The 23955-nt window shown below is 43.7% G+C and overlaps 9 protein-coding genes across 12 annotated transcripts; 4 read left to right on the top strand and 5 right to left on the bottom strand.

Annotated features, from left to right (window-relative positions):
- Nucleotides 1–1489: 1489 nt before the first annotated feature.
- On the top strand, nt 1490–3749 carry BCIN_05g05180 (hypothetical protein). Of its 2 annotated transcripts, none has more exons than XM_024693062.1 (3): nt 1490–2075; nt 2145–3513; nt 3538–3749. In XM_024693062.1, exons 1-3 carry the CDS (start codon nt 1932–1934, stop codon nt 3567–3569), a joined length of 1545 nt encoding a protein of 514 aa, XP_024548848.1. In that variant the 5' UTR covers nt 1490–1931; the 3' UTR covers nt 3570–3749. The 2 variants fall into 2 exon arrangements, with proteins under 2 accessions (XP_024548848.1, XP_024548847.1); XM_024693063.1 differs by having other exon boundaries at nt 2131–3513.
- Nucleotides 3750–4519: 770 nt separating this feature from the next.
- On the bottom strand, nt 4520–5305 carry BCIN_05g05170 (hypothetical protein). The gene is made up of 2 exons (XM_001559689.2): nt 4928–5305; nt 4520–4875 (listed from the first exon to the last, which is right to left on the bottom strand). Exons 1-2 carry the CDS (start codon nt 5221–5223, stop codon nt 4821–4823), a joined length of 351 nt encoding a protein of 116 aa, XP_001559739.2. The 5' UTR covers nt 5224–5305; the 3' UTR covers nt 4520–4820.
- Nucleotides 5306–5888: 583 nt separating this feature from the next.
- Nucleotides 5889–7613, top strand: BCIN_05g05160 (hypothetical protein). The gene is made up of 5 exons (XM_001559690.2): nt 5889–6395; nt 6448–6515; nt 6563–6761; nt 6831–7273; nt 7357–7613. The coding sequence occupies exons 1-5, from the start codon at nt 6178–6180 to the stop codon at nt 7437–7439; spliced, it is 1011 nt and encodes a 336-aa protein (XP_001559740.1). The 5' UTR covers nt 5889–6177; the 3' UTR covers nt 7440–7613.
- Nucleotides 7614–8118: 505 nt separating this feature from the next.
- On the bottom strand, nt 8119–9926 carry BCIN_05g05150 (hypothetical protein). Of its 2 annotated transcripts, XM_024693061.1 has the most exons (3): nt 9812–9926; nt 9045–9756; nt 8119–8992 (listed from the first exon to the last, which is right to left on the bottom strand). In XM_024693061.1, the coding sequence occupies exons 2-3, from the start codon at nt 9675–9677 to the stop codon at nt 8624–8626; spliced, it is 1002 nt and encodes a 333-aa protein (XP_024548845.1). In that variant the 5' UTR covers nt 9678–9756; nt 9812–9926; the 3' UTR covers nt 8119–8623. The 2 variants fall into 2 exon arrangements, with proteins under 2 accessions (XP_024548845.1, XP_024548846.1); XM_024693060.1 differs by having other exon boundaries at nt 9045–9926.
- A 242-nt stretch (nt 9927–10168) lies between these two features.
- Nucleotides 10169–11850, bottom strand: BCIN_05g05140 (hypothetical protein). Its single transcript, XM_024693059.1, has 2 exons — nt 10455–11850; nt 10169–10341 (listed from the first exon to the last, which is right to left on the bottom strand). The coding sequence occupies exon 1, from the start codon at nt 11706–11708 to the stop codon at nt 10461–10463; it is 1248 nt and encodes a 415-aa protein (XP_024548844.1). The 5' UTR covers nt 11709–11850; the 3' UTR covers nt 10169–10341; nt 10455–10460.
- Nucleotides 11851–12259: 409 nt separating this feature from the next.
- BCIN_05g05130 (hypothetical protein) lies at nt 12260–13350 on the bottom strand. The gene is made up of 3 exons (XM_024693058.1): nt 13031–13350; nt 12848–12984; nt 12260–12787 (listed from the first exon to the last, which is right to left on the bottom strand). The coding sequence occupies exons 2-3, from the start codon at nt 12973–12975 to the stop codon at nt 12514–12516; spliced, it is 402 nt and encodes a 133-aa protein (XP_024548843.1). The 5' UTR covers nt 12976–12984; nt 13031–13350; the 3' UTR covers nt 12260–12513.
- Nucleotides 13351–13553: 203 nt separating this feature from the next.
- Nucleotides 13554–15099, top strand: BCIN_05g05120 (hypothetical protein). Its single transcript, XM_001559694.2, has 3 exons — nt 13554–14224; nt 14311–14533; nt 14637–15099. The coding sequence occupies exons 1-3, from the start codon at nt 13703–13705 to the stop codon at nt 14804–14806; spliced, it is 915 nt and encodes a 304-aa protein (XP_001559744.2). The 5' UTR covers nt 13554–13702; the 3' UTR covers nt 14807–15099.
- A 2277-nt stretch (nt 15100–17376) lies between these two features.
- On the bottom strand, nt 17377–18467 carry BCIN_05g05110 (hypothetical protein). Its single transcript, XM_001559695.2, has one exon. The coding sequence runs from the start codon at nt 18302–18304 to the stop codon at nt 17621–17623; it is 684 nt and encodes a 227-aa protein (XP_001559745.1). The 5' UTR covers nt 18305–18467; the 3' UTR covers nt 17377–17620.
- Nucleotides 18468–20235: 1768 nt separating this feature from the next.
- BCIN_05g05100 (hypothetical protein) lies at nt 20236–23254 on the top strand. Of its 2 annotated transcripts, XM_024693057.1 has the most exons (4): nt 20236–20635; nt 20690–21436; nt 21758–22137; nt 22499–23254. In XM_024693057.1, exon 4 carries the CDS (start codon nt 22534–22536, stop codon nt 22894–22896), a length of 363 nt encoding a protein of 120 aa, XP_024548842.1. In that variant the 5' UTR covers nt 20236–20635; nt 20690–21436; nt 21758–22137; nt 22499–22533; the 3' UTR covers nt 22897–23254. The 2 variants fall into 2 exon arrangements, with proteins under 2 accessions (XP_024548842.1, XP_024548841.1); XM_024693056.1 differs by lacking the exons at nt 20236–20635; nt 20690–21436 and having other exon boundaries at nt 21527–22137.
- Nucleotides 23255–23955: the final 701 nt, after the last annotated feature.

Genomic DNA, 23955 nt, shown 5'->3' with positions numbered 1-23955 from the left:
ATTCCTTTCTTCATTTCCAACAAACATTCGGATTTTCAACTCTTTCTAGAGCTAGACGAGGAAGAAGAAAGAGAAAGGAAAGAAAAGTGAAGCAACGAGTAAAGATCTTCCTGTCAAACTGCGGCTCATCCCGACTGGCTTATTACTTGCCAGGTCTAGGTCTGGGTATTGAAATTGGAAAAAACAGTCGACAAGCAAGCCAGCAAGCCAGCCAGCCAGCCAACCACCACCTTCAGTCAAAACTCAAAACTCAAAATGCAAAACTCGGAACAACCTTGAAGATTAGGTAAGGTAGTCAAATTCGCTAGTCCGCCTCACAATTTTTATACCACAATTTATGCCAATGACATGGAATTACATAATATTTATGATATGGAAACATTGCTCAATCTGGGTCGGAAGCTGCGAATCCTTTCTTCCTATTCGTCCTCTTGGACCTCGTAAACGTGTTCCACCACAGATTCGACACGTACTGTGGACGGTGGATGATTATACGAACCAACACATCACACTGTCTGAAAATGGTTCGCCCAGGTTATTACAACTTCCAAGGTTGCCTTAATCTTGACCACTTTTCCTCAAATAACCCTGATGTCCACCCCCTCGCCCTTTACCCATCACCCATCGCCCATCACCCATCATTCATCACTCACCACCCCCCATCACCCATCACCCATCACCCATCACCCATCACCCATCACATAATCCCGTCTCCGAAAATAACCCATCACAATTATCAACACCCTAGCTATCCTTTCGCTTCTTCAAAACGGGCTCTCGGTTGACTCGGTTCTGCGTTGTAACTTGACTTGTAAACAAAAAGACAAGCTGAGATATCGTCTCCCAATCAAACCAAGGCCTGCTGGTATCCTACAATCGACGATTGGTAAGGTCAGTAATGATTACACGAACAAAACAAATTCCTGCTTTCTCGTCGGGCGTAGCCGCTTTATCTCCTCTGCATATCGGGCAATCGGTTTTGGCCTGTATGGTATGGCCAGGACGTCGCCATCATTCACATTGTTTGTGATGGCTGTGCTGGATGCAAACCCCATGTTGTCAGACCAAGATACGCTGTATACCGTGTACGTAAGGTACGAAAAGGCTTTCGAGGCATTGCGTTACCCGTAGGATAATCATCACACCCTTTTGTAAGCTCTCTCGCGTGGACTGCACGATGTTGTGGTGCCCAACATCTCGCTGTCCTTTTCTGGCCTTGATCTGGGAGTTTGTTGCATCTGCCGGATGTATTTTTTGGCTTTGACACTTTGCTTTGAGTATACTGTATATTGTACCTTTGTTCTGGACCCGAGTCTATGGCCGGAATGCAACATTCCACGGCATGAGAGAAAAAGGAAATGTGATCTTGCCATCTTGAGCAGACATGCCTTGTAAAGAGCCTGATCTCTACCCATCGGCGATGCCCGGTAAATGGATTGATGCCCAGGCTCTAACTTGACTTCAAAGTCAGAGTGAGATTTCTAACGGCGGTTCTATAGACAGTACTTTATTCTCCTCACTCCCTAAATGCGTAAGAATCCTCGATTCCCCTGTTCGAGACTTCCTTGGACCATAGCACGTGACGCCAGCTGCATCACCCCTCTGGTTATTGAAAGATGTTACATTTTGTTGCATATCGCACCGTTGGCCGGTCAAAAATGCTATCCTCGGTATAATCTCCTCTCATACATGCATTCTATTGCGAAAAGAAGATCACTTCCTCCGAGTCAAATCAGTCAGTCCTATGTCATGTGCACGTCATGTGCACGTCATGTGCACATCGGAGAAACTTGCTAGTCAGAAATGGATATGTTTATCCGAACCCCACTGCGACACACTAGCACACACTAGATCTACCTAGTAGATGATGCCAGCTTTGTGGAAATGCGATCATAGCTTTAACGGTAGCTTTAAAACTGCATTTCTTATCAATGAAATTCTGTACATCTAATCCGCAATTGCCATACAACACGATGCGTGAATTAATTCCAGCTTTGTTGTTGGCTACAGCCTCAGGAACATTAGCTAGCCAAAATGTGTTCAGTGTTCACGATGACTTGGTTGCATTCCCACAGGTATGCGCAAGCCCGCCGAATTCATAACCCATTCTAATGGTGATATCGTCAAAAGCTCACAATCAATAGTATGAAGTAGTATTCACAGAGTCCTTTCATACGGGCGAGGAAGCAGATTTTATCGTCAATCATCCCTATGCACCTGCCAATATAGTTCAACCTCCCGATCCTAAAGGCATACAATCATCTCAACACCCTATCCAAGATGATTCCACCGATCATGAATCCGAGCCCCCCAAACAGACCTACGAGCTCATGCTTCTACATGGTGAAGCGCATATATGCACAATTCCCATAGTTTCTCTACCTCCGCGAAACGAAACCTCAGAAGCCGAAGCTCGCGCTGCTGAACAGAAAGAGCTTGCTAGAGCAACCGATCGTGGTTGGGAATTACTTCAAGATTTGGAGAACAACTGTCTATATTTTGTATCTGGATGGTGGTCATATTCTTTCTGCTACAACAACGAAATCACGCAATTTCATCAACTACCCGCACAACCCGGAAAGGCGGCATTCCCACCCCAGCCGGATCCATCAGCCCAAGAATTTGTTCTCGGAAAAGCAAAGACATCACCAAAAAGCAAGAGTAAGGAGGATGAATGGGGCAACCAAATAGAAGCGCATTCGACACCCAAAAATGGGGAATCACCAAAAACAGAACTACAAGTCAAGGGTGACATGCGCTACCTCGTTCAAAAGATGGAAGGTGGCACAATTTGCGATCTCACAGGCAAGCCTCGCCAAGTCGAAGTTCAATTTCACTGCAATCCCAACGTCAAGGATCGTATTGGATATATCAAGGAAATGACCACATGCTCATACCTGATGGTCGTATACACACCCCGCCTTTGTGACGATGTAGCATTCATGCCACCCAAAGCAGAGAAAGCCAACAGTATAGTCTGCAAACCTGTAGCCACAGATTACTATGCACTCCCATCCCGTACTGATCCCAACTTTATCACCTCTTCACCCTCCTTGTCCATTCCTACAAACCCCGTAGTCATTGGTGGTGTAACCGTCGGCGCAGGTAAATTTGTCGGCAAAGAAGGACAACGTCTACCCATCCCCACAAACTTTGGAGATGGTGACAATGAAAGTCGAACAGAAATCATCGCACGCGGCAAAAGCAAGGCCGAGGGAGGGAAGGTCGAAGTGATTAGTCAGAAAGCACTGGAACAATTGGATCTAGACCCGAAAATGATCGAAAAGTTACAAGATGAGGTCAAGAAGTTGGCAGGAGATAAGGGCTGGAAAATTGAAGTTGTCGATGCCCCAGGGCAAGTTAGAGAAATTTTGGGGATTGTAGAGGATGATGGAGGACAGGGTCATCAAAAGGGACCCGGAAAGCCTATCGAGGGGGATTCCAAAAATGATGGTGATAAGGATGATAATAATGTATATGAAGGTGAAGATAGTGAGGAAGGTAGTGAGGAAGGTAGTGAGGAAGGTAGTGAGGAAGGTAGTGAGGAGATATTCAAGGATGAATTATGAGGCTTCATATCTTCTATTTAAATGGGAACTCGGTCGGGGGGCGTAACGGGACTTTTTCATAGATATCATGTAATAAATTGGGAAATAAAATATGGTTGTACATAAACTTATGCGATTTTATTTTGATCATAAAGCACTTTGTATTTGTGCATTTAACCAATGTATGCTAAGGGTCCTTTAGGGGATTCACTGTGAGGGGAACGTACTTAATTTCTCTTGTTGAAGCGAATGGGATGCGCACTGGGTAGTCTATATATGTCTATTTGACACGTGCCTTTGGATTCATGGGTCCATAGGTTTATTTTGTGTTTCTCGGATGGATGGCTGGCTGGATGAATGGGATTCAAGCGGAAATCTTCGTTGGGGAGTTTGAGTGGATAGGATAGGATGGGTGAATGGGTGGGTATATGGGTAGCTAGGCCGGAGGGTGGGAAGGGAGGAAGGGAGGAAGGGAGGAAGGGAGGAAGGGAGGAAGGGAGGAAGGGAGGAAGGGAGGAAGGGCAGTGGAATGAGATGAGGATCTTGGTGCTGAGAGTTTGTAGATGGAGTACTAGAGTCGATCGCCTGAATTCAGATATTCAGTCGTAATGGTTGGTGAAAAGAGTATTGCTGTGTTATGCAGAATCATGATAAAATATGTATCATAATTAAGTCTTGATACTAATGTCAAGTCATAATTTTATCGATGACACTACCCTCCCAAGGGTTGCCACCTGGGTCAATAATTTTAACTGTGTATTTGTGTCGAAGATGATGCCGATAATTGGGGCTTGCTAGAAAATGGGTATTGTTCAGTGTCAAGTAGTGCTTTGGAGTTCAATCGAATACCAGCAGTCTGCCAATCTATTGACAATCACAAGAGGCTGAATGATGTCTTGCCCAGTATACACGATGAATCACTGTGCTTTGAATGCAAAAATTCAAGTAGGCAAATCAGATGCACGGGGAAATGGAAGTACCATGAGGCAGCTTGTAATTCGAAATCGAATCTCAATCCTCCAGAGTGGGGTGGGTTCAGAAGACAGACAAGACGTTGAACGATGCCAGAATAAAGTGGTATATTCTGTCAACTGGTTCATTTCGAGCTGAAAGACAGGGAATTAATCCTAGAACGTGGCTGCACTTCTGTCCTCAGATTTTTGTTCCATAACCACGGCAGCCAAGCTGCCGATCGTAAAAAGCACTGTCTAATCTTCTGCTCGCTTCATCTTCCTCTCCAACAGCAACGCTAACGTATGGGCTTCACCGGACTCAATAATCCTCCAGCTTATAAACTTCATAAGCCGGTTCCTCATAAGGATGAACTCTAACAAACGCATTAGGAACGAGAAACACGACAACATAAGAATCAAACTTGCTTCTTCAAAGCTGCAACGGCATTTTTAATCGTCTCCTCGCCAACACACAATGTCTCGAACCTAACTTCTTGCACCTCTTCCAACGCACCTACAGTCCCAATATTTGGATTCGCAGTATCACCTGGTCGAAACTGTGCAGTGCCTGTCGTAGCCCAGCAGCATTCGGTATAATTTCCAGGGCCCGGATAGCGTCCAGCTCCGGCGGCGAAAATGGCAGCTTTACAGGCTGGGAGTCCTGATGGTGGGACGAAAAATATTAGCTTGAAGCGTTTGGATGCGGCGGACAGTGCTGTCATGGTTGTGGGATTAAATATCAAGATGTCTTGGTAAAGATTGGTATGTATGGTTGTCGTCGCCGATAAGGTTATGACGGGAAACAAACGGACACGGATATTGAAGTTTGTGGGGTACTGTTTTTGGCCCCCCACACCTACTCATTGATTGTTCGAATACATACCAAGCTTTGTGACATATCACGACACATGTGTCTTCTCATGCTGTCAGATTAACCTTGCTCCAAAAAATTTCCACTCTTTAGAATGAGAAAGTCTCTGAAACCCAATACTTCCACGGCTAAAGCGTTTCTATGATTTTGCATCCTCGGAAACTACTCTCCCGCAGTAGGTAGTCAATCGTCCCAGCAGATACATTTTGGAGTGAGAGCTACGTTACTGCTGTTATTATGGATCCTGCAATGTACAAAAGCAAGAAACACTACTTTACAACGATTATCAGCCTCACCGCCGAAAGGAGGGCTTCGTACCTGGTTTTAGCCTGAAAATTACTTCCCGGTTCATGACAACCTGGGTTTCCCGAGCCGCATACGAGCTGCACTGAAGATTTCTAGTTGGCTATACGAGGTTGCATCAGGCTTCTCTTCATTGATTCGAGAATCGGAAGAAAGCTGACTGGCAGGAGCTGCCAAGGCTGCATGACTGCGGGGTAATTACTGTGTAGATTCGGGTTGATCAACATTACTTGCATTGAACCTGCAGTAATACGCTGAAAGCTTAACTGGTTTCAAAGATATAATAAATTGATTCAATAGCTTCTTCTTGGCTACAGCCATTGGTAAACGGTGAGTGACAACGGTTTCCACATTTGTTTGAATCTGATATGATGTTGGTATATATGAGGTCTCAATCCCAACAAGACTCGAGATGAACGGAAGATAGTCTTTCATATTATCTACAAGCGCTGTCAAAACTTTTCACTGCACTATTTGAGTCGGAATTTTTGGCATCGTTATAATGATTTCATCGCTTCCCACTCTTGGGTTCTTTCTGGTTCTTGCGGATATCACAAATGCTGCCTTTAAACCCCCATTCAACAACACTCTTGAGCCGGGTGTAGCAACTGAATGCAAGACGTGTCCTTATTCGCTTTGCACAAATAAAGAATTCTATGACTACAGCACCGTTGTAACGCTCGTTTGCTGGACTACTGGTACAGTCATCGATGGTGATAGGTATGGTTCAATTCCGAATGTGAGCAGCTATACAGAATACTAACACACCCAGTACGTGGCTGAGAACAAGTGACGACTGCTATGTAACCCAATACGACCTCACTGATTATGCTGGAGAATGTATGTATTGTTGTAGCTCAGATTTGAATTTTACTAACTAGCTACAGATGAAACCGATCTCAGCTTTTGTGGCCCAGATTCTACTATTGAGCATATAACAACAGCTCCTGCAACCACAAAATACAACACCGAATGTAATATTTGCGATGATAATGCGAGTTGCGAGGTTGTCAAGTATCTGAAATATGGAACTGATATTACGGTGACTTGCTGGACTGATCTTGGGGATCTCGTGATCAATGACAGGTATGTCCCTTTTCACTTCTGAACTTCGCATCTCTCTGCATATCAGGCAGCTAACAGCGACGGAAATAGCACCTGGTTGAAAACCACAGATAACTGTTATGTGGCACAAATTGGTCTTGAAGAGCCCGCCGATAAGTCAGAGCTTGACTATTGCGGCCCAGTAGGCTTTATTCAACTAAACTACACAACACCAGAGAAGCGTGCACCTTCTCCACTCAATGCTAACGAGAACTCACATGGCTCTCTCGCTAAACACTCGCCCCCTTCCTCGTCTAATGATCTTAACAAACGGTACCTTCTCAACATCACAGTCGGTGAAGATTACGCTCCTTGCTACAGTACCCCCTCGTCAGCAAGTCAATTGGTCAAGAGCTACGAATGGGATCATGGTGTTTGGGTACAATGCTATGTAGATAATTTCGAAACTACAAATCCCAATGAGACGTATTGGTATCTTACGACGGATTTCTGTTATGTGAGAGAGGTGGATTTTTGGGAGAGTTTGTTTGATCGTAAGTTGTTTTCCTCTTTTGCAGTGAGAAATGCAAGCGACACGGGGGAGGGAGAGGAAGAATGTTATGCTAATCTAAGATAGAATATCGATTCCCAGATTGTGATTTGTTTGATGGCGGAGATGGAAGTGGGGATACAGTTGATGCTCGTGCGATTTCTGATTAGAACAATATCACTTAAGCTCCGCTTTGAGTTGCCCTTAATATATGTTACAGCTTTAATTCCAAAACATCATTATTCCAGACTCCTCATTACAATCAAAGTTGACTATTGATGTTCAAAATTTACCTCGGAAACCAATACCTGCAACAGGCCACTTTAATCATTCTTTTGATAACAAAAGCCCATCCTTCTGTGAAAAGTTGAAGTACCCTGCTAGGGTCATACTTCGCAGCAATATTTCTCATGGTCTTGATATTTGCAGGCGAGTATTGGGCTAGAGGATTTTGGTCCGCGTAGCAGTCATTCATGTATAGATAGGGGGGGTTGGAATTTCGAGCCGCACCGAACGTTTCGAATTGATCACCAACTGATTTGACCGCGCTTAAATACAGTGACATCATCCTCTGTCGAAGTCCAGTCGGTTATGGATTACCTCCTCGGGATTGACTTGCTAGTCTGTCAGGGTCTGACAACGACGGGGCCAACTGGTAGACTTTGAAATCACTCTCTGGAAGTAAAAGGTTCGAAAAATTGCAAATCGGCACTCATTATGTTTATTGAGATAGGTGCTTGACTCGTCTGCCTCTTTGCTGGAAAATATCAACTAGTAGTTCCTGTTTCATTGTCCCTCAAATCTATACTTCAAAGAACTATGAGACATGTCGTTTTGGCTCTGGGGTTCTGGGGACAGCTGTTGTGATTGCCAGGCTAAATAGTCCTTGGGAAACAAGAGAGCTTTGGTAGGATACTTGAATTATGATTCTAACTGAGGTGTGATCTGATATAGACGAAGTAAGAAGGCCGGGTTTTTGACAAAAAAATGTTTAAGTGGTGTGTATGTTGATTAGATCGTGATGGCAGCATATATCAATTTGAATGATAGCAATTGAACAATAAAGATAAGAAAGAGTGATATTCGATTAACAGGGAACAATTGGTGGTGTATTTCTCCATCCTGCCAAGTCAGTTCCAATCCGTGCTTCCATCATGATGTTTTACAGCCGCGTCTTCGCACGAGCTTTTCCCGCTTCACGCCATACTTCCTGGGCTTCCCTTTCCTTGAAGCTGGCCTACTTATCTGGCTATTCTGTTTTCCCAACATTTTCTGCAGGCCATTTCATTATGTGTGTCATCTCCTTACGCACCTTCAATACCGCAACAGTCACACCTAATATGGTTATCAAGATCTATGTGAGTATTTCTCGTAGTGGTGTCTGGTCTTGGCTAATCTTTATCCACCCCATACTCTTTTTCCACAGCTTCAATTGCTTCTCTTCATCCTGGCTCTCTGGCGAGCTCTCTTCCTTGTTCAACATAACATAGTAGCCACTTGACACACGGTACTCTTCCCCAACTGAGATATCAATCAGATCTGTAGCTGCGATCTTGGTGTTGCGTAGTGTTGGAACTAGATATCTCAAGAGAGGTTGCAATGGACCAAGTACTCCTCTCATCAGAATCCACCATGCAGATGGTACACCAGAACTCATGCACCTAGAATCTGTAAGTCCACCAGGATCCATGGCCACTGCTGAAATCTTGCTTAACGATGGGTCCTAAAAATCATCCGTAAGCAAGTGTTCAAGCAATATCTGGTTTTGATTGTACCTTGGAAAGTCTTTTGTTCAATTGATACATCCCCATGATTGCTGCCGCTTTCGATAACCCGTATCTTTGAAACCCACGGCCAACTTCTTCTCCGCTTTTATCTGGTGCGGGATGAACAAGAAGCTCCAAATCTTCAGGAAGGTTTGGGGGAAACTTTTCAAGGCCACTTTTGCCAGGGTAATGTGAGTCGCTTCCAAGAATGACGATCTTACCCCCGTCCGGCCGAAATGAGCCCAACAGCCTCAAGATTATTGCAAGGTGGGCAAGATGATTGACAGCCATAGAACTTTCATAGTTATCCGAGGTAAACTTCAAACCATCGGAAATGCTCCATGTGAAAGCATTGCAGATTATAGCTGCGAGGGGGGGCAATCTGCCCGCGGTGATGTCCGCCTCGATGACGCCAGCAAAGCTCTCCACAGCGGCTAATGAGCCAAGGTCAAGTGTATGGATAGTTGATCGGTCTTCAGGAAAATTAGAAAGTATTTCACGAAGCCTTTGAGTATTCTCGTCGGATGGATTGCGGACGGTCAGCACGACAGTGTAATCCGCATATTTTGTGAGGAGATATTCTATCGAGGGAATTGCGAGCGAGCTATTAGCACCTGTGAGAAGAACTGTACCACCTTCCATGATGATGAAAGCTGCCAGTAAAGGTTATGACACTCAAAGTGGAAGATTTTAATACCACTACAAATGCTTATCGTTGCTACTATGAAGAGTTAGCGGCGTTCAGCAATTGCTGACAAGTGCTGATAAATCTTTACGCATCATGGCCAAATTCCGATGTAGTGCAGCCGGATTTACTGCCCAAAAGGCCTGCATATGTAAGCACTACCCCATTCGTGCCGCAACTGTGCCACATCTTGAGGCTGCTCATTCTTTGACTAGCGACTGGCGCAATCGTTACGAAGCACCTAGACGATGCATAAACACTCTGTATAATTATTCAAGAGCTTCAACGTCGAGCTTCAACAGAGTTGATTACATCGATCGTTTTGATTATCTAATAATATATCTAATACTATTAGTGTACTTTTTAGTTCGATACCGAAAGAGTATGTGATCTTGTCTGTGTCCTTTATTTAGATCAATATTAGAGTGATCCAATTTGTATTTCACTTTATATATAAGATTAATACTATTCTATTCTAAAAGTTTTCCTAGTACATGTGCTGAATTGCGACAATTGCTGGCATGTGCACGTACCTTGCCTAATGCGATTGCAGCTGAACTCGCAAGAGGGGGGACAGAGCGGGGGAAGCACCACGAATGAGCTTATTTTTCAAGTAATTTACTAATAAAGTATTAGCAGCAAACCTGTTTAACTCTACTGGATATCCACTCAGAAAGCATTCAGCCCAAGTAGGGACCCCCCCTATATCACATCTCATGGTGTGGAGTACCTACCTCGTTTTAAGCCATCTCCAACCCATATTTTAGAGTAATATCATCTCCCAACCATTTCCGTGTAGCCTCACGCCCCCATATCATCGTCATAATTAGTACTCCAAATTCCTCCAGGTCCACTGGTTTTGCCTTTGCAATTGCCTCGTCCCAATGCTTGACCCATATCTCGAGTTGCTCCGTCTCTTCTCGAGCCCTACACCAATCGATTGCGGACTGCGCATTCCAAAGCGCAGCTTGTGCAGTGAAGCACATATCTAGATCAACGGGGCTGTCGTAGCCAAGTTTCAGAAAACTGTATACACCCTTCAGCATGAATGCGGTGATAACGGTGCGTCGGATGCTTTCGTTAACAAGCCAGGATTGCCAGTCCGACCTGCGGTCTACTGTCACAATGCTCGTGTCTATCGAACCTGGCGCAGCCATTGCAGTGTCTTCTGCATTGAACGTCAGAGCGTTGAGCTGGCTCGCCCATAGGATCGCAACCGATTCATCGACTTCCGCATGGGCTCTGAGACGAATGTCGCCATCGAAGAGCCGCATTAACTGGTAAAGCAAGAGCGCTTGTAGAGCTTCAAGAAGATCCGTTCTAGAGGCGAGCAACATATTAGTGCTTGCAATTAGCTGCTGACATTTGTTTTCCAAATTTCTGAATACCAATGCTTGATTTGCCACGCTTTTCATGCAATACAAAGCACACGCGCTCATTGCATCCTGCAGAGCCGGCGAACAACTCTGCTGGAATTGTATGTGGTGGATGAACATTGTGTGGCCGTGTTGTGCGAATGTCCTCGGGATTCTTGTTAGTCGCTTTGCTACAAACTCTACACGAGCCTGGAGCTTTGAATCCGAAGTAACAGCTCGTACAATATCTGGATCAGTATTGCTTGACGCCGGTTGAGGAACCTCGTCTTGTATGCTATTGAAGATGAAGTCGCCTTGGCCCGCAAGGCTGAAATGATAAGGGAACTCGAATAGAGCACCATCCCAGCATGGTGTGAGCAATAACGATGGTTCCGCGTGATATTGTTCCAACCGCCAGTTGCTAGACGACTGTTCACCCAAATGCTCCAGGGCAGGAGCAGGTTGATCCACGTCGGAATCAGGGCTCTGCTGCAGTTGGGGGCGATTCCGACCGATATATCGGCATTCAGTGCGTCTCGTGACGCAACGCTGGCATCTCGGCCATGTTCGGTCACATTTTCGCTTAGTCTGGATGCATCCGAGGCACGACTTGTGGCGTGATGTGCTCGACATTTCGGCTCATTACTTCGGGTGAGGAAATGAAAGATCCGAGGTTGAATGGTCAATGTCGATCATTTGCGCCCTTGGCGTGCATTCTCGATAGTAGAGATAGAACAAGGTCGTGGAGATTGGATTATAGTTTGGCGGAAACTCCACTAGCGTCACAATTCTCCGCACGACGTGTACAGATCACGTGCTAGCTACGCGGTGTGGGAGTGTAAGCTTTGGGCATGTAATGACTAAGCAGAAGTCTGCCGAGCCTTACCCGTTTACCTGTATGCAACAGCGGCCTCTAATAAGTCTTTCGATCAATATAAAAGTCATGACTACTCTGCCCATCCCAAACCGATGATACTGCCAACCAGATGATCATGTCCTCACTGGAAAGTGCATCGACAATAAAAATACATGTTTATAAATTGATCGACTAACCAGAGAAACTTTTGGACTAGCAGGCTGAGCTGGGTCTTGAAAAAAAAAGTACGAATCCCAGAATTCTCTTTGCATGCAAGAAAGCGATCAAGTGTAGCATTCACGACATCCCTCTCTGTTGAACTTTTGATTGAGTAGAAGGTAATTGATTGATTCTACGTGATGTTTTTTAATCTAACTAAATGACTTTCTGAAGTATAAGAAACTCTGACCAAACAAACAATGGAATACGCTGCATGAAATGCGTAAAAGGACTGGAATGATATCTGATGCGTACGCATCTTATATTCAAATATTTCTCAACATATCTCTCCCTGGGCTAACTCGTGTGATCTTACTGAGGCAGCACCAGCCTTTACATATGGCAGCCTTCCGGACTTGGTTCTCATTCAGTCTCTACCTCCGTTTGCCCTGTAAGCTTCCTCTTTCCATCAATCCACTTAACCTCCCAGAGAATCATGTTGGTTTTTTTAGTCACCTTGCCCGTTGCATTCTCCGTAGACGTGGTTTTACTAAGAACTGCCACCACGCCGTCCGGTTTATCTGGGTTCTCCCATTGGAGAAGTACAGAGAAGGTGTCTTGAATCGTTGTACCAGAACTACGGAAGTATTGAAGACCAGGCTCAAATTGGTCATACGTGTAGGTATTGTGGTTGATTCTGGCAGTGCGCCTGTGTTAGATATGCTTGACAAGATGTTATGAAGTTCGGGTCGCGTACTTAATTACTAAGCTTGAATCAACTTGCTCATGGACAGCTTTGAGAGCGATTTCGGCATTTGGTTGGATGTACAGAGCATCATTGAGCTCTGTCACCCATTCAGCGAGAGTTTGGAATTGAGCGGACATCGTTTGTTGCTATACACTGTTAACAAAATATTGCGGTAACAATCGAGCTACGCACCTATGCGAACGGTTTAGATTGTAGCGAAGGGCAGAAGAGTGTGGTTGTAATTCTATACCTTAGGACAGGAGACGCATTTTATAGATTTTGACTCTGCAAGTATTGGGGTATCGCTTTGAGTTACTCTAGATTGCTCTGCGCTGGAACCTACTGCCATGTGCGGATTTGCGGACTTTCCGCGCCCACTCAAGCTTGACGTATCATGTTCGATAATCAGCGGAGATTTTTCCATGTCCACTTTATCGTACTTTTCTACCCTGTCTCGTCAAGGAGATCCGAACTTTCTATTACAATAAGCAAATTGTAGGGTTGTGTTGTTCGCAGCACTGAAACTGCAATAGAAGCGACATGGCAAATTTGCGGAGTTTGGTAAGACCTGCGGAGTTTGTGGGGAATTCGGAGGATAATCCGCCAAACTCCATTATGAAATCCCTCTTTCGAATCAATCTGCGACAAATTCGGGAAAGGATCCTACGACTTATTTCCATCTCTCCAAGCTGCAGCTTTTAGCAGCCCAACCGAAGGTCTATAAGATGTAGTCAAAATCACCTTCTCATGCAAATCAGCATATAAAGACCCCGTTCGCCGTAAAGAAAGTCAGCATTCATCCGCAACCAGTCTTCTTGAATTATTCTCTTTCCAAGTCATCCATCCATTCTTCGAATATTCAACATGGGTGATATTGAACAGATCAAACCTGTCGATCTGAGCCTTTCAGATATAGTGAAGACATATCACAATTCTTCTTACGCCGCCATATCACCTTTTCGCCCCGAGTTGAGCCAAGCCGGAAGAACAGTTCTAATTACTGGAGCATCCGCTGGAATAGGATTTTCCATCGCCAGAGCATATGCCTCAGCCTCAGCCTCTAGAGTGATCCTCATAGGTCGCCGTAAAGATGTTGTCCACAGTTCCGCTTCCAGGCTATCAGAGGAGTTCAAAAATACAAAGTTTGATGCACGTGTCTGCGATGTTGGCAATGTAGCCCAATCTGCAGCTCTCTGGCTCGACCTGCAAGCTGATGGCGTTTTTGTCGATGTCCTCGTGCTGAACGCAGCGAAGTTCGGAGGCCAAGAGTCGATCTTAAATGCGGGCGTTGAGAACATTTGGTCGCAGTATGAAACCAACGTGAGGTCGCTCTTACAATTCACCCAGCAGATGTATAAACAAAAGGGCCACGAGGGCAGGAAAAAGGTATGACTTTAGTCTAATTTTCAATTTTTAAACATGTGATATTTGTGTCGCTGGGAAACACAATGGCTAATTGTAGAAACATCCAGTATCTCGTTTATGTCTCCACGGCCGCAATCCATGATGAATCTGTTGCAGCGTTCTTGCCAACCTATTCTCTCAGCAAAGCGGCTGGCCATTATCTGATGCAGAAGATAGCTGTTGAGGTTGACCAAAAGGAATTACAGATCGTCAGCTTCCATCCCGGATCAATTCTCTCTGAGACGAGCAGAACTGCTGGTCTTGACGAGAACTCGTTCTCTTGGGACGATGGTAAGAGCCCCGCTCCTCACTTTCATAACTTCTCCTTATCCCCTTCTGCTCTTTCACAATCTGGCATCATAAAAGTTTGGCTGTGACTTAGAATCCTGTACAGATGATCTACCTGGACATTTCGCTGTCTGGGCAGCGAGTTCCGAAGCTGCATTTTTACACGGTCGATTTGCCTGGGCAGCTTGGGACGTGAATGAGATGCAGTCTGGAGAAGTCAAGAAACGCACTGAGACAGATGCAAATTTTCTCACTCTCAAGCTTGTAGGGCTATGAAATTTGTGTATGCCTCTTAAATAGAGGCGGATCTCCGTGAGAGGGCATTGATGTTCAACCTATAGTGATAGAATCAATATTTTGCATAGAAGAAATCTCATACAAAACCTTATTATATATATTATGTCACAGAATGACATTGACTCCAGCTTGTTTCCTGTTCATACTATGTACCCGAGAGTAAGATAGAAGTTCTAGTTCTAACTCCTAATCTTTGGGTTTATCATCCGGCGACAAGGCTTCTGAATACTCCCAGAAGTGATCTCGGGATAGATAAAGAAAGAAAGATAATAGAATATAAAAAATAGAAGCTTAAGGTTTCTATCTATCATTACTTTTTTGTATTTACTCATCCGCAAAGATATGACCAATTTCTTCATATCTCCCTCGATTCCCTCGTAGGTCAACCTTAGTAGATTTTCTCGGGTACACTATCCCATCTAGCGCAGAGGTTGCCTGTGATGTGAAATGTACAAATTGAAGCAAGAAGAGCTTCGGTAATGATGCGGATTCATTCCGACCTGAAAGATATCTCGACAATGACAACGAAAAATATGAGGAATGGGCAAAGGAGATGGAAAAGAGAGAGCTAGGATTTGGGTATGGGCGTAGAAAATGTGTCGCGAAAGATATGAGTTTAGGGTTGCCGAGGAAAATCATAATGAAGTAAGCAAGAAATGGTCAGGCCAACCTAGACAATGCATCAATCTGCTAATCATAGACTGTATGGTTCTTCAAAAGATTCAACATCGAGCTTGTTTATTGAGGGCATAGGGAGACTTATATAATACATAGCGTGAAGGGAGTGAAAGTAAAGTTGGAGAAAAGAATTACTGCATGATTTCGAGATTGGATGTACGTGGCGTCAATTGGCCTACTGATGGAAAGCACGGGGTTGTCAGTAAATCGATTGGTCTATAGAACTCCGACACGAAAGAAGTCTTTCTTCTATTTGAATCTAAACTTAACGCTCTTCGATATCTCTAAGTAGGGTTAGCAAGTTGCAGTGTTATTTCATATCACGTCAGTATGAGCTCTCAGTGTCCAAAGTTTTTTCAGGCATTGGAATCTAATATTATTCGAATGTTGATAGCATTGTTCGAACAATAGGTTATTGTTCAAATTTCTATATTGGAATTAGGTGGTCGAACTGACAATGCAGTTCAAGGGCTCGTCGATCATGTGAATCTTTTTGTATCTTTCCAACTAGACACTCGCATCAAGTTTCCATCCCTATTGTGGGGAGGCACCCTGTACCCAATTTACACGATCTTCTAATCTTGATTCATTTCATAGCAGCACAACCCTTCATACAGCGCTTAGTATTATTCAGGAAACGTGCATAATATACCAGAGCACGAAGCGAATCAATGTTTCAAGACCTCTTGCTCGTAGAAATCGGACGTAAAGATCCTAGAATTCTCCTGAATATCAAAGAACGTCTCAAGAAAAATTGGCATTTGTTGTCAAAGTTACAGATGTATTGAAAATTAAAATTAAAATGAGATACATTGTAGATAATTGTGTAAAAATGTATCTAATTAAGGGGGTATATTGAATCAGGAGAGAACCAAGCAAAATAACGCACTGAAGAGACATTCACAAAAGCCAACGATCTACTTAATACAATATGCACACACGTATTTGACTTATATACATTCGATAACTACCCAGGTACTTAAAATACATGCTTCAAATGTGTGAAATCTTAGTCCATCTGATGTCTTGGGTTGAAAGTGGGTCAAAGGTCTTAGACAAAAACGATTGATGATCCTGATGAAACTAGCGGCGGATGTGAACTCTAACGTTCCTGCATATGTGAACTCATGTCGGTGAGCGGGTCCAGAACAACCACTAGAGTTCCTTATGAGCGTTAGAATCTAAACTTAGACGATATGGAGACTGCTGAGATCAAAAAGCTAGCCGAGAGTTCTGGCTAAAATATTTTTTAAGCAGACAGTCAATATTCTTTTTGACTTCGATCATTGTTATCGCTATCGCGTTCAGACATAGTCACTTGGGGCTGAAATGCTACGGATGGAAGGAGAGAGCATGTAATATAGTTGGTCGGTGAGCAGAGCAAAAGCCGAATTAGAAGTCTATGGCACAGCGATAGTCGTTGCAATATTCGATGACTATCATGGCTAAATAGATATCTCCACTTAATTTCATCCTGCCTGAGTAAGGATGAAAAGTCTGTTACTAAACGATCGAATTTTAGTTTCGCAACAAACTGCATGGCAGTTGCACCTACCCCAGATTGTCAAAAAGTGGTCTAGTAGGAAAATCTTTGTGATGTGACAAGTTTGAGATGATAGAACGAAGCACTCACGATCATGTGCCTTGATATGGGACCATGAATGTGAATATGCAATTAGACATTCGCCATACTGTAGATCTATTATCATACTCCATGGAACCCCTCATCGTCAACAGTATATATCAGCAGCAGACATTGGGGAAAGAAACCCCATATATGGTAGAACAAATTGTACCACTTGGACTTGGTGATGCCAACTGAACAAACGATAGATTCAATATTTCATGTAATGATATGATGGAATGGCAGTTGCAGAAAAGAAAATTATGCGGAAGCAGTCAGTCAGTTAACGATATGATAGTCTTGAATTAACAACCCAACCAAGTGCATTTTAAGGTATCAAATATCTTCGTAAAGGTATTGTACATTGAAATCGTATTGACGCATCCCACCACATATCCATCCATTAAGACACGATTACAACCCCATTCCCATTACACCAATTCATTCCCACATTACAATTCCTCCTCATATTATTTTCCAAACCCATCACCCTACAACAAAAAAGCAGCAGCTCCCATAATCGCAGCTCCAATTGCTGGAACCCTGGTAGCCATGGCACCTGCACTGCTGCTACTTGAGCTTCCGCTTGAAGTTCCACTGGAAGAGGACCTGGCAGTAGCACTAGCAGTTGAAGTGACGGTCTTTCCATCGCTGTCTGTAGTAGTAACAACAACACTTCCGGTTGATTGAGCACTTTGACTGGCACTTGTAGAAGTCAAGCTTGCCTGACTGCTAATCTGACTAATCTGCACACTCAATTGACTCTTGATTGCGCTATTCGTCTCGGTTGCTGCTATAGCGCTCAAACTGGAAATGTATGAGATGGCATTGGCAGAAGCGTCAGCAGCGCCTGCGGTAGAGATGGAGCTGGCGATTGCTGCTTGAGAGCTGAGGCCTGCGAGTTGAACTGTGAGATGGGAGATTTGAGCGCTGAGTTGTGTTTTTTGACCGGCATTAGTTTCGGTGGCTAGTTGAGCGGAGAGGATGGAGAGGGCGGATTCATCTTGTTCAACAGCGCGGGAAAAGGCGCCAATGTCTGATGAGACGGTGCTGGCAGCAGTACCAGCTGCAGTAGGCACAGTAGCAGGGGTTGTAATAGTACTGTCGGTGACCGATGTTGATTGTGCAACGGCAAAGGAGAGAAGGGGAACAGCGGCGAGGATTTGGAAACGCATTTTGAATTTATTGAGGATTAAGATTGAGTATGTTTGACAAGAACTTTCGAAATGATTATTTTGAAATCAAATATCAGAGTAGACAGAGATTCAAGAGAGAGTGGGAGAAGAATTGATATATTAGGATATTGCACTTGTGAAAGAATCAAAGTCAGGGGAGTTCAACAATTTCCCCAAGTGCAACTTTACACCGTATTTATATCTCATTCAATCTCACCCGAGGCGCGTAACAGCCAATCCGTGGTTCATTGCCTAGGTTCCCCAAGCCAAATGCAACCACGGCAACGCAATGGAATTGGATCAAACCTTGCTCATTTCCCCGCCTAGTTAAGATGGTGTGTGTCCAAGCCATCTTGATTCTTCCTATAGTCGTCACGTCAATATTGGATATAAGTACGTATACCCCGGACTTTCTTCAAATGTCTCACCTCGCTTCCCCAATCACAGATGGGCTCGGATCGAAACGTAAACAAACGGAGTAAAAGATCCACTGTCTTGCTCATGGTTTTTGCTATGTTAAACGCAGGTTCAATTCTTCCCCTTCTAGGGTGCATACTAGCCACACCATATTATACATCGTTTTTAGTAAACATAAAGAAAGGTCTCTTGGTATGGAAAAAAGGGAAAACTGGGACAATTTTGAGCGACTTGCTTCTTTACCCAAGCATTGGCGTGCTTCAGTAAGTAACTCTAATTTTAAGGGTCCGGGGGAGTAACAACAAGCCAAAAGAACTTCAACATCACAACCATGAAAAAGTTGTCAAAAAGCTATCAGAACTCAGGTTTTCTTTTTTCTGAGATACTTATTATCTCATGACTCAAATAACTTACCATTTCGTATAATCGATCCATTTCTCGCCTTCGTATTCGAAAATTTCACTATCATCACTGCCACCATCAAAATCATCGTACCTAATACATTGTACCTTTTTTCGCAATACGAGTCTATTTTGGTCGATCTGCATTCCTAGCTGCATCTCCCACCACTACCATCGTCTTGCGTTGGCTTGTAGACTACCACGGCCACTTTGTAGTTAGTTCACTCTTCAGCAAATCAACAAACAACAGATCTGGTGACAGAACACACCACACCCACTCTCCAGTGCCCACTCTTTGATTTGAGTTCATCAGCCACGGGAAATTTCACATCAATGCGACTGCGGCTATTTTCTTCCTTTGCTCCAAATCCTTAACCCTCATCCCCACAGCGAACGGAAACTTTGGCATTTTCCTGGTCATTTAATAAAAGAGCAGTGGATCGCTTCCTCATTGTTTCCCATCTAGAATTCCAGAGAAGATGGAATTCGCAAGTGGATGGATGGATTTATTCTCACAAACATCAAGGTGTAAGTTTATTAACGATTGGCTGCCGTCACATGATCCCGCTAGTCTTCAGGGTGCTAGATTCACTAGAACCACACCCAATTCAACGTATTGTCACCTTCAAGGCAAAACAGCATCAAGATCGGAATCCAAGACATCAGCCAGGGACAACCAAACTTGGTGGTCTGACGCAGATTTTAAATAATTATTTGTTTTTGTTTTGAAAACGGTCGGTAGGGCCTAGACAAATGGCAAATAACAAAGATAGAAGAGACAGGATTTACATCGTCCATCTACCTAGGTAGCATTCGAGAAAGCTTTCGAACCCTGATCGTCGCTCTTGAAACAGGATTTCTGTTTTCTATTTACTGCCTTTCACACAAGTTGATAGATTGTCTGTAGTGCACCGAAACCTATCATTCCAATGTTCCATTCTGTCAGATGTTTTCAGTTTGCCATTGATAATCGATACGAGGTTTCTCGTGTTATGTTACTCGAGTCTAACTAAGTACCATCTATCTACATCGCAAAGAAAGAGTTGCATGAATGCAAAGTTAGCAGTAGCTAGTCCACTACGCGCGACTTGAGCATCACTTTAAAATCTAACAGATACATACATACATCCACTGCTTCTCTCCAAATATTTTTTTCGTAAACTCATCAGACGCTGTTTCCATGAATACTGCTTTCCCTTGGTTTCCTTCCTCCATCTGCTTTCAATCCATACCGCATACACCGTTTTTCAAGACTCAAATCCCAAAGCTTACCTCTGTCTCTCCCCCTTAAAAGTCTTCGAGGGCGAAACATTTAGCAATTGTAAAAGCATGCGGTATCTCTTTCAATAATATGACATCCAAGTATGCATCACTCCATATCATATCTGAGGATACAAACCACAATACACGTTCGTGTTCCGAATACATATACATACCAATCAATCTCCACTAGTAGGTAGGACTCAAATGAGTACTTAAAAAGCCACACCGACGTGATTTTCCGAGCTACCTTGTATGATACAGATAGATCCCAATTGATTCACAATCATTCTGACAATTTCTCAAGACACCATCTCACCATCTCACTATCCATCAATCCAAACTCAAAAGCATCCCACCACAGCACACCACCCTCACAATCACCAGACATATGTTCATCCAGCCGAAGAATGCAGACACATTCATATCATCGCAACTCTTCCCACCCAGCCAACCAAGCAACCACAGAATCAAACAACCAGCCATGCTATTCTCCCCATCCAATCTTCCTCACCGGAACCACAGAAATGCAGAACAGAAGACCTCATACCACCCCCCCCCCTTCATACATCGAACCCTCAGCACTGCCACGAATATGCGTACAGATTCCCACAAAACACCATAAGCAAACTCGCGCCAATTTTAATTTTAATTCTGTTCTTACAGATACACCATCTATAAAAATAGTACCGAGAAGGGAAAATAAAAAGAACTCTTAACAAAACCAAAGCGAAAAAACCATTTCTCTCTACCCCGTACCGTAGGCTCAAACATACACAAATACAATTTCCACACCTCCAACCCCCGCATTCCCTCCCCCATGACTTTTTACTCAGATCTAGATCTAGATCTAGATTGAGCTTTAGAATTAAAATTACGTGTAGATATTACGGTTTTTCCAGACCTCAATCCTCCATCTCATCTCTCGAGAAGCGACCTTCCCAATCCATCTCAGATTACAAAAACATACGTTCTACCTACCTACCCACCCACCAAGCGAGACAGACGGATTACATGCAGCAGTGGACCCTGAACACTTGGCACATCCCATCATGTAAGTTTTGTCAGCCCCCCACCAATCACACACTCAACGGTTGTGACTCTTACAGTAGCGCACCGTCACGTTTTATCTCTGTGTACGTACGTGAATCTCTACATTTTAATTCCGTCTCTCTTGTTTATCATTTGCATTTATTCTATATTCCATCTTTCGAATTAATCACTTATTTATTCTTTCACAATATCAAAATTCGTTATTAAAAAAAATGCCTATCCATCACGATCCCCTATTCCCCACCTTTACCCTCAGCTCTTCCAATCCCCTCCACCAAAATCTCATCCTCACGCGTCCCCGCACTTCCGACGCGAAAAATAGTATCTCCGCCTTCGCCAATCCCGCCGTCTTTCTAAATCTTACCGGTCCTCCCTTTCCCTACACGCAGGACGATTTTGATTCCTTCTTTACCGAGGTGCTAGATAAAAGCTCTCGGCTCGCCGCTGCGGAACTATGGGATGCGAAGAGTGCGCAGGAGGATGGTTCGCCGGTGCAGAAATGGGTGGGTGCGATCCCGTTTCCGAGTATTAGGGAAGTGAGGGTGGGGGAGAAGGGAGAGAGGATAGAGGAGTTTGTTGGGCAAATAGAAATTAGGAGAAGGGGATTTGTGACGACGATAGATAAGGAAGAGAGGGAGAAGTTGGCAGGGGAGAGTGCGAATAGAAAGACCGGAGATCCGGGGATTGAGTGGGAGATTGGTTGTATGTTGATCTTTTGTCTTGTTTTTCTTTTTGTTTTTTCTCTCTCGGAAGTAAATCTTTTTATGAGAAGTATGGTTGTGCTTGATGGTAATAACCATGCGAGTTGGCCGGCAAACTAGAAGTGCACGAGTCTACGGCGATTCTGTAATCGGGCTGACACGTGGCTTAACTAATAAACTCATGTTGGCGGTTTGATCTATATCATAGCACCAAAATCGGTTTCCTACTGGATCTCTATCTTTAAGCGAAGATAGTTACTCAGTTATATCGATTTTCAGAAGTCCTTCACAAACCCTAATCCCAATCCTCAATCACCTTCCTCTTCCTTGATTGTCCCAAACCCCACTAACGTCCCCTTCAGTCTGGCTCCTCCCCTCTCACCACGGTCGCGCCATCATGCCTGCTGTTCTGCAAAGCCTCATTTCAGAATTTTTTATCCCGTATATGAATTTGAATTTCTTGACGGGTGAATATCTAGAGTTCAACAAAGCGAGTAACAGAGTTTTTGAAAAGTGTGGGTTTGTAGATGAAGGGATTACGGACGAGATAGAGGCCATTCACAAGGGGAAGTGGGGAGCCTTTGGTGTGTTGTTGGAAAATTTGAAGAGTAATGGGGACGAAGAAATATGGGAGAAAGCTCAGAGAAAGGGCTGGCTGAGGGGAGAGAAGGTGGGCGTCGGAAGTTGGAGATGGTGTAGGGAGGGAGGAGATGTGGAGAAGGTAGACGGGAAGAGGGGTAATGTTAAGATCGTTGAATAAAACGATGCAGACATGATTTCGGGCGAGGGAGGCGGAATGTCGAGGAAAACAACAGATAAGGAGAAAACTTCAACAACCATAATATCATGACGCCCCCATTATACAGTGTTGGACACTTCAACAAAACTACACTCTTTAACGGAGAGACATATAGACAACGATATGATGCTAAAATTTGATGGGAATTTAACTAGAGCTAGATATATAAATGAGGTATAGAATAAGTATTCTACAAAAAGACAATAAATAACGGATTTCAACACGAAGTTGAAATAAGGGAACGGAAACAAAATCACTGGTCCAGACTACTGAACATCAATAGATATTTCACACTATGCGTCGTGAATATTTCACAACAAATTGTGTTCATGCAAAAGCTATGGTTAGATGTGAGATAGTCACTAGATCTCACCCCTAATCTATGATGAATCTTGTGTGTCGCTTCCACAACATGTTTGACTTGTTAGAAGTGAGCCCGCTGGGTCATTTTCTTGTTTCAAAAATAAGATTGTACATAGCTAAATCGCGACAGACTGCCATTTCGTACATGAAAGTCTCTGGCTACTAATAACTTGGTGAGGAGCTTTTATTTCAAGTGTGAGTATTCGGTACCATACTGACAGTACTGGATCGGCGTATCAAATTGAATTTTTCAAAGCCATCAACGAATCAATTATCAGGATATAGTAATAACAGTATAACGTATGTAATCTAGCATCACATCTATGGCATCACCCAGATGGTCCATCCCCAAATTTTCATTTACTTCAGGGTTTGCAAATTTCCTCAACGTCATCCGAAAGTGCGAAAATTGTGGAGCATGAAGAAGAACCACAAAAATGATCCCCAAAGAATGTAAAATCGAATATGGTAAGGAGACACCTATACGCTTTGGTTTTCTACCACAAAGAATGTACAAATGACAAATCAAACGAAATGATGATCCCAATCCTCTTTCCTATCTCGACTAAAAAAAAAAATGCTTGGGTATACCGCACAGGGTCCATGTGAAATCCGACATGAATTTTGCTTGTCAGAAATTTGATCTTCAGTGAATAA

The sequence above is a fragment of the Botrytis cinerea genome, chromosome 5 (genome assembly GCF_000143535.2).
Source record: "Botrytis cinerea B05.10 chromosome 5, complete sequence".
Taxonomy (NCBI): domain Eukaryota; kingdom Fungi; phylum Ascomycota; class Leotiomycetes; order Helotiales; family Sclerotiniaceae; genus Botrytis; species Botrytis cinerea.
This window is presented reverse-complemented; position numbering and strand designations above follow the sequence as displayed.

Coding starts and splice junctions, on each gene's coding strand:
- BCIN_05g05180 (XM_024693062.1), top strand. CDS start 1,932: ATGAAATTCTGTACATCTAATCCGCAATTGCCATACAACACGATGCGT. Junction 2,076..2,144: donor ACTTGGTTGCATTCCCACAG/GTATGCGCAAGC, acceptor CACAATCAATAG/TATGAAGTAGTATTCACAGA. Junction 3,514..3,537: donor TGAGGAAGGTAGTGAGGAAG/GTAGTGAGGAAG, acceptor GTAGTGAGGAAG/GTAGTGAGGAGATATTCAAG.
- BCIN_05g05170 (XM_001559689.2), bottom strand. CDS start 5,223: ATGACAGCACTGTCCGCCGCATCCAAACGCTTCAAGCTAATATTTTTC. Junction 4,876..4,927: donor GCCGTTGCAGCTTTGAAGAA/GCAAGTTTGATT, acceptor TGCGTTTGTTAG/AGTTCATCCTTATGAGGAAC.
- BCIN_05g05160 (XM_001559690.2), top strand. CDS start 6,178: ATGATTTCATCGCTTCCCACTCTTGGGTTCTTTCTGGTTCTTGCGGAT. Junction 6,396..6,447: donor ACAGTCATCGATGGTGATAG/GTATGGTTCAAT, acceptor TAACACACCCAG/TACGTGGCTGAGAACAAGTG. Junction 6,762..6,830: donor GATCTCGTGATCAATGACAG/GTATGTCCCTTT, acceptor CGACGGAAATAG/CACCTGGTTGAAAACCACAG.
- BCIN_05g05150 (XM_024693060.1), bottom strand. CDS start 9,677: ATGGAAGGTGGTACAGTTCTTCTCACAGGTGCTAATAGCTCGCTCGCA. Junction 8,993..9,044: donor TGAACAAAAGACTTTCCAAG/GTACAATCAAAA, acceptor GATGATTTTTAG/GACCCATCGTTAAGCAAGAT.
- BCIN_05g05140 (XM_024693059.1), bottom strand. CDS start 11,708: ATGTCGAGCACATCACGCCACAAGTCGTGCCTCGGATGCATCCAGACT.
- BCIN_05g05130 (XM_024693058.1), bottom strand. CDS start 12,975: ATGTCCGCTCAATTCCAAACTCTCGCTGAATGGGTGACAGAGCTCAAT. Junction 12,788..12,847: donor GATTCAAGCTTAGTAATTAA/GTACGCGACCCG, acceptor GCGCACTGCCAG/AATCAACCACAATACCTACA.
- BCIN_05g05120 (XM_001559694.2), top strand. CDS start 13,703: ATGGGTGATATTGAACAGATCAAACCTGTCGATCTGAGCCTTTCAGAT. Junction 14,225..14,310: donor GCCACGAGGGCAGGAAAAAG/GTATGACTTTAG, acceptor AGAAACATCCAG/TATCTCGTTTATGTCTCCAC. Junction 14,534..14,636: donor CTCGTTCTCTTGGGACGATG/GTAAGAGCCCCG, acceptor AATCCTGTACAG/ATGATCTACCTGGACATTTC.
- BCIN_05g05110 (XM_001559695.2), bottom strand. CDS start 18,304: ATGCGTTTCCAAATCCTCGCCGCTGTTCCCCTTCTCTCCTTTGCCGTT.
- BCIN_05g05100 (XM_024693056.1), top strand. CDS start 21,648: ATGCCTATCCATCACGATCCCCTATTCCCCACCTTTACCCTCAGCTCT. Junction 22,138..22,498: donor GATTGAGTGGGAGATTGGTT/GTATGTTGATCT, acceptor CGTCCCCTTCAG/TCTGGCTCCTCCCCTCTCAC.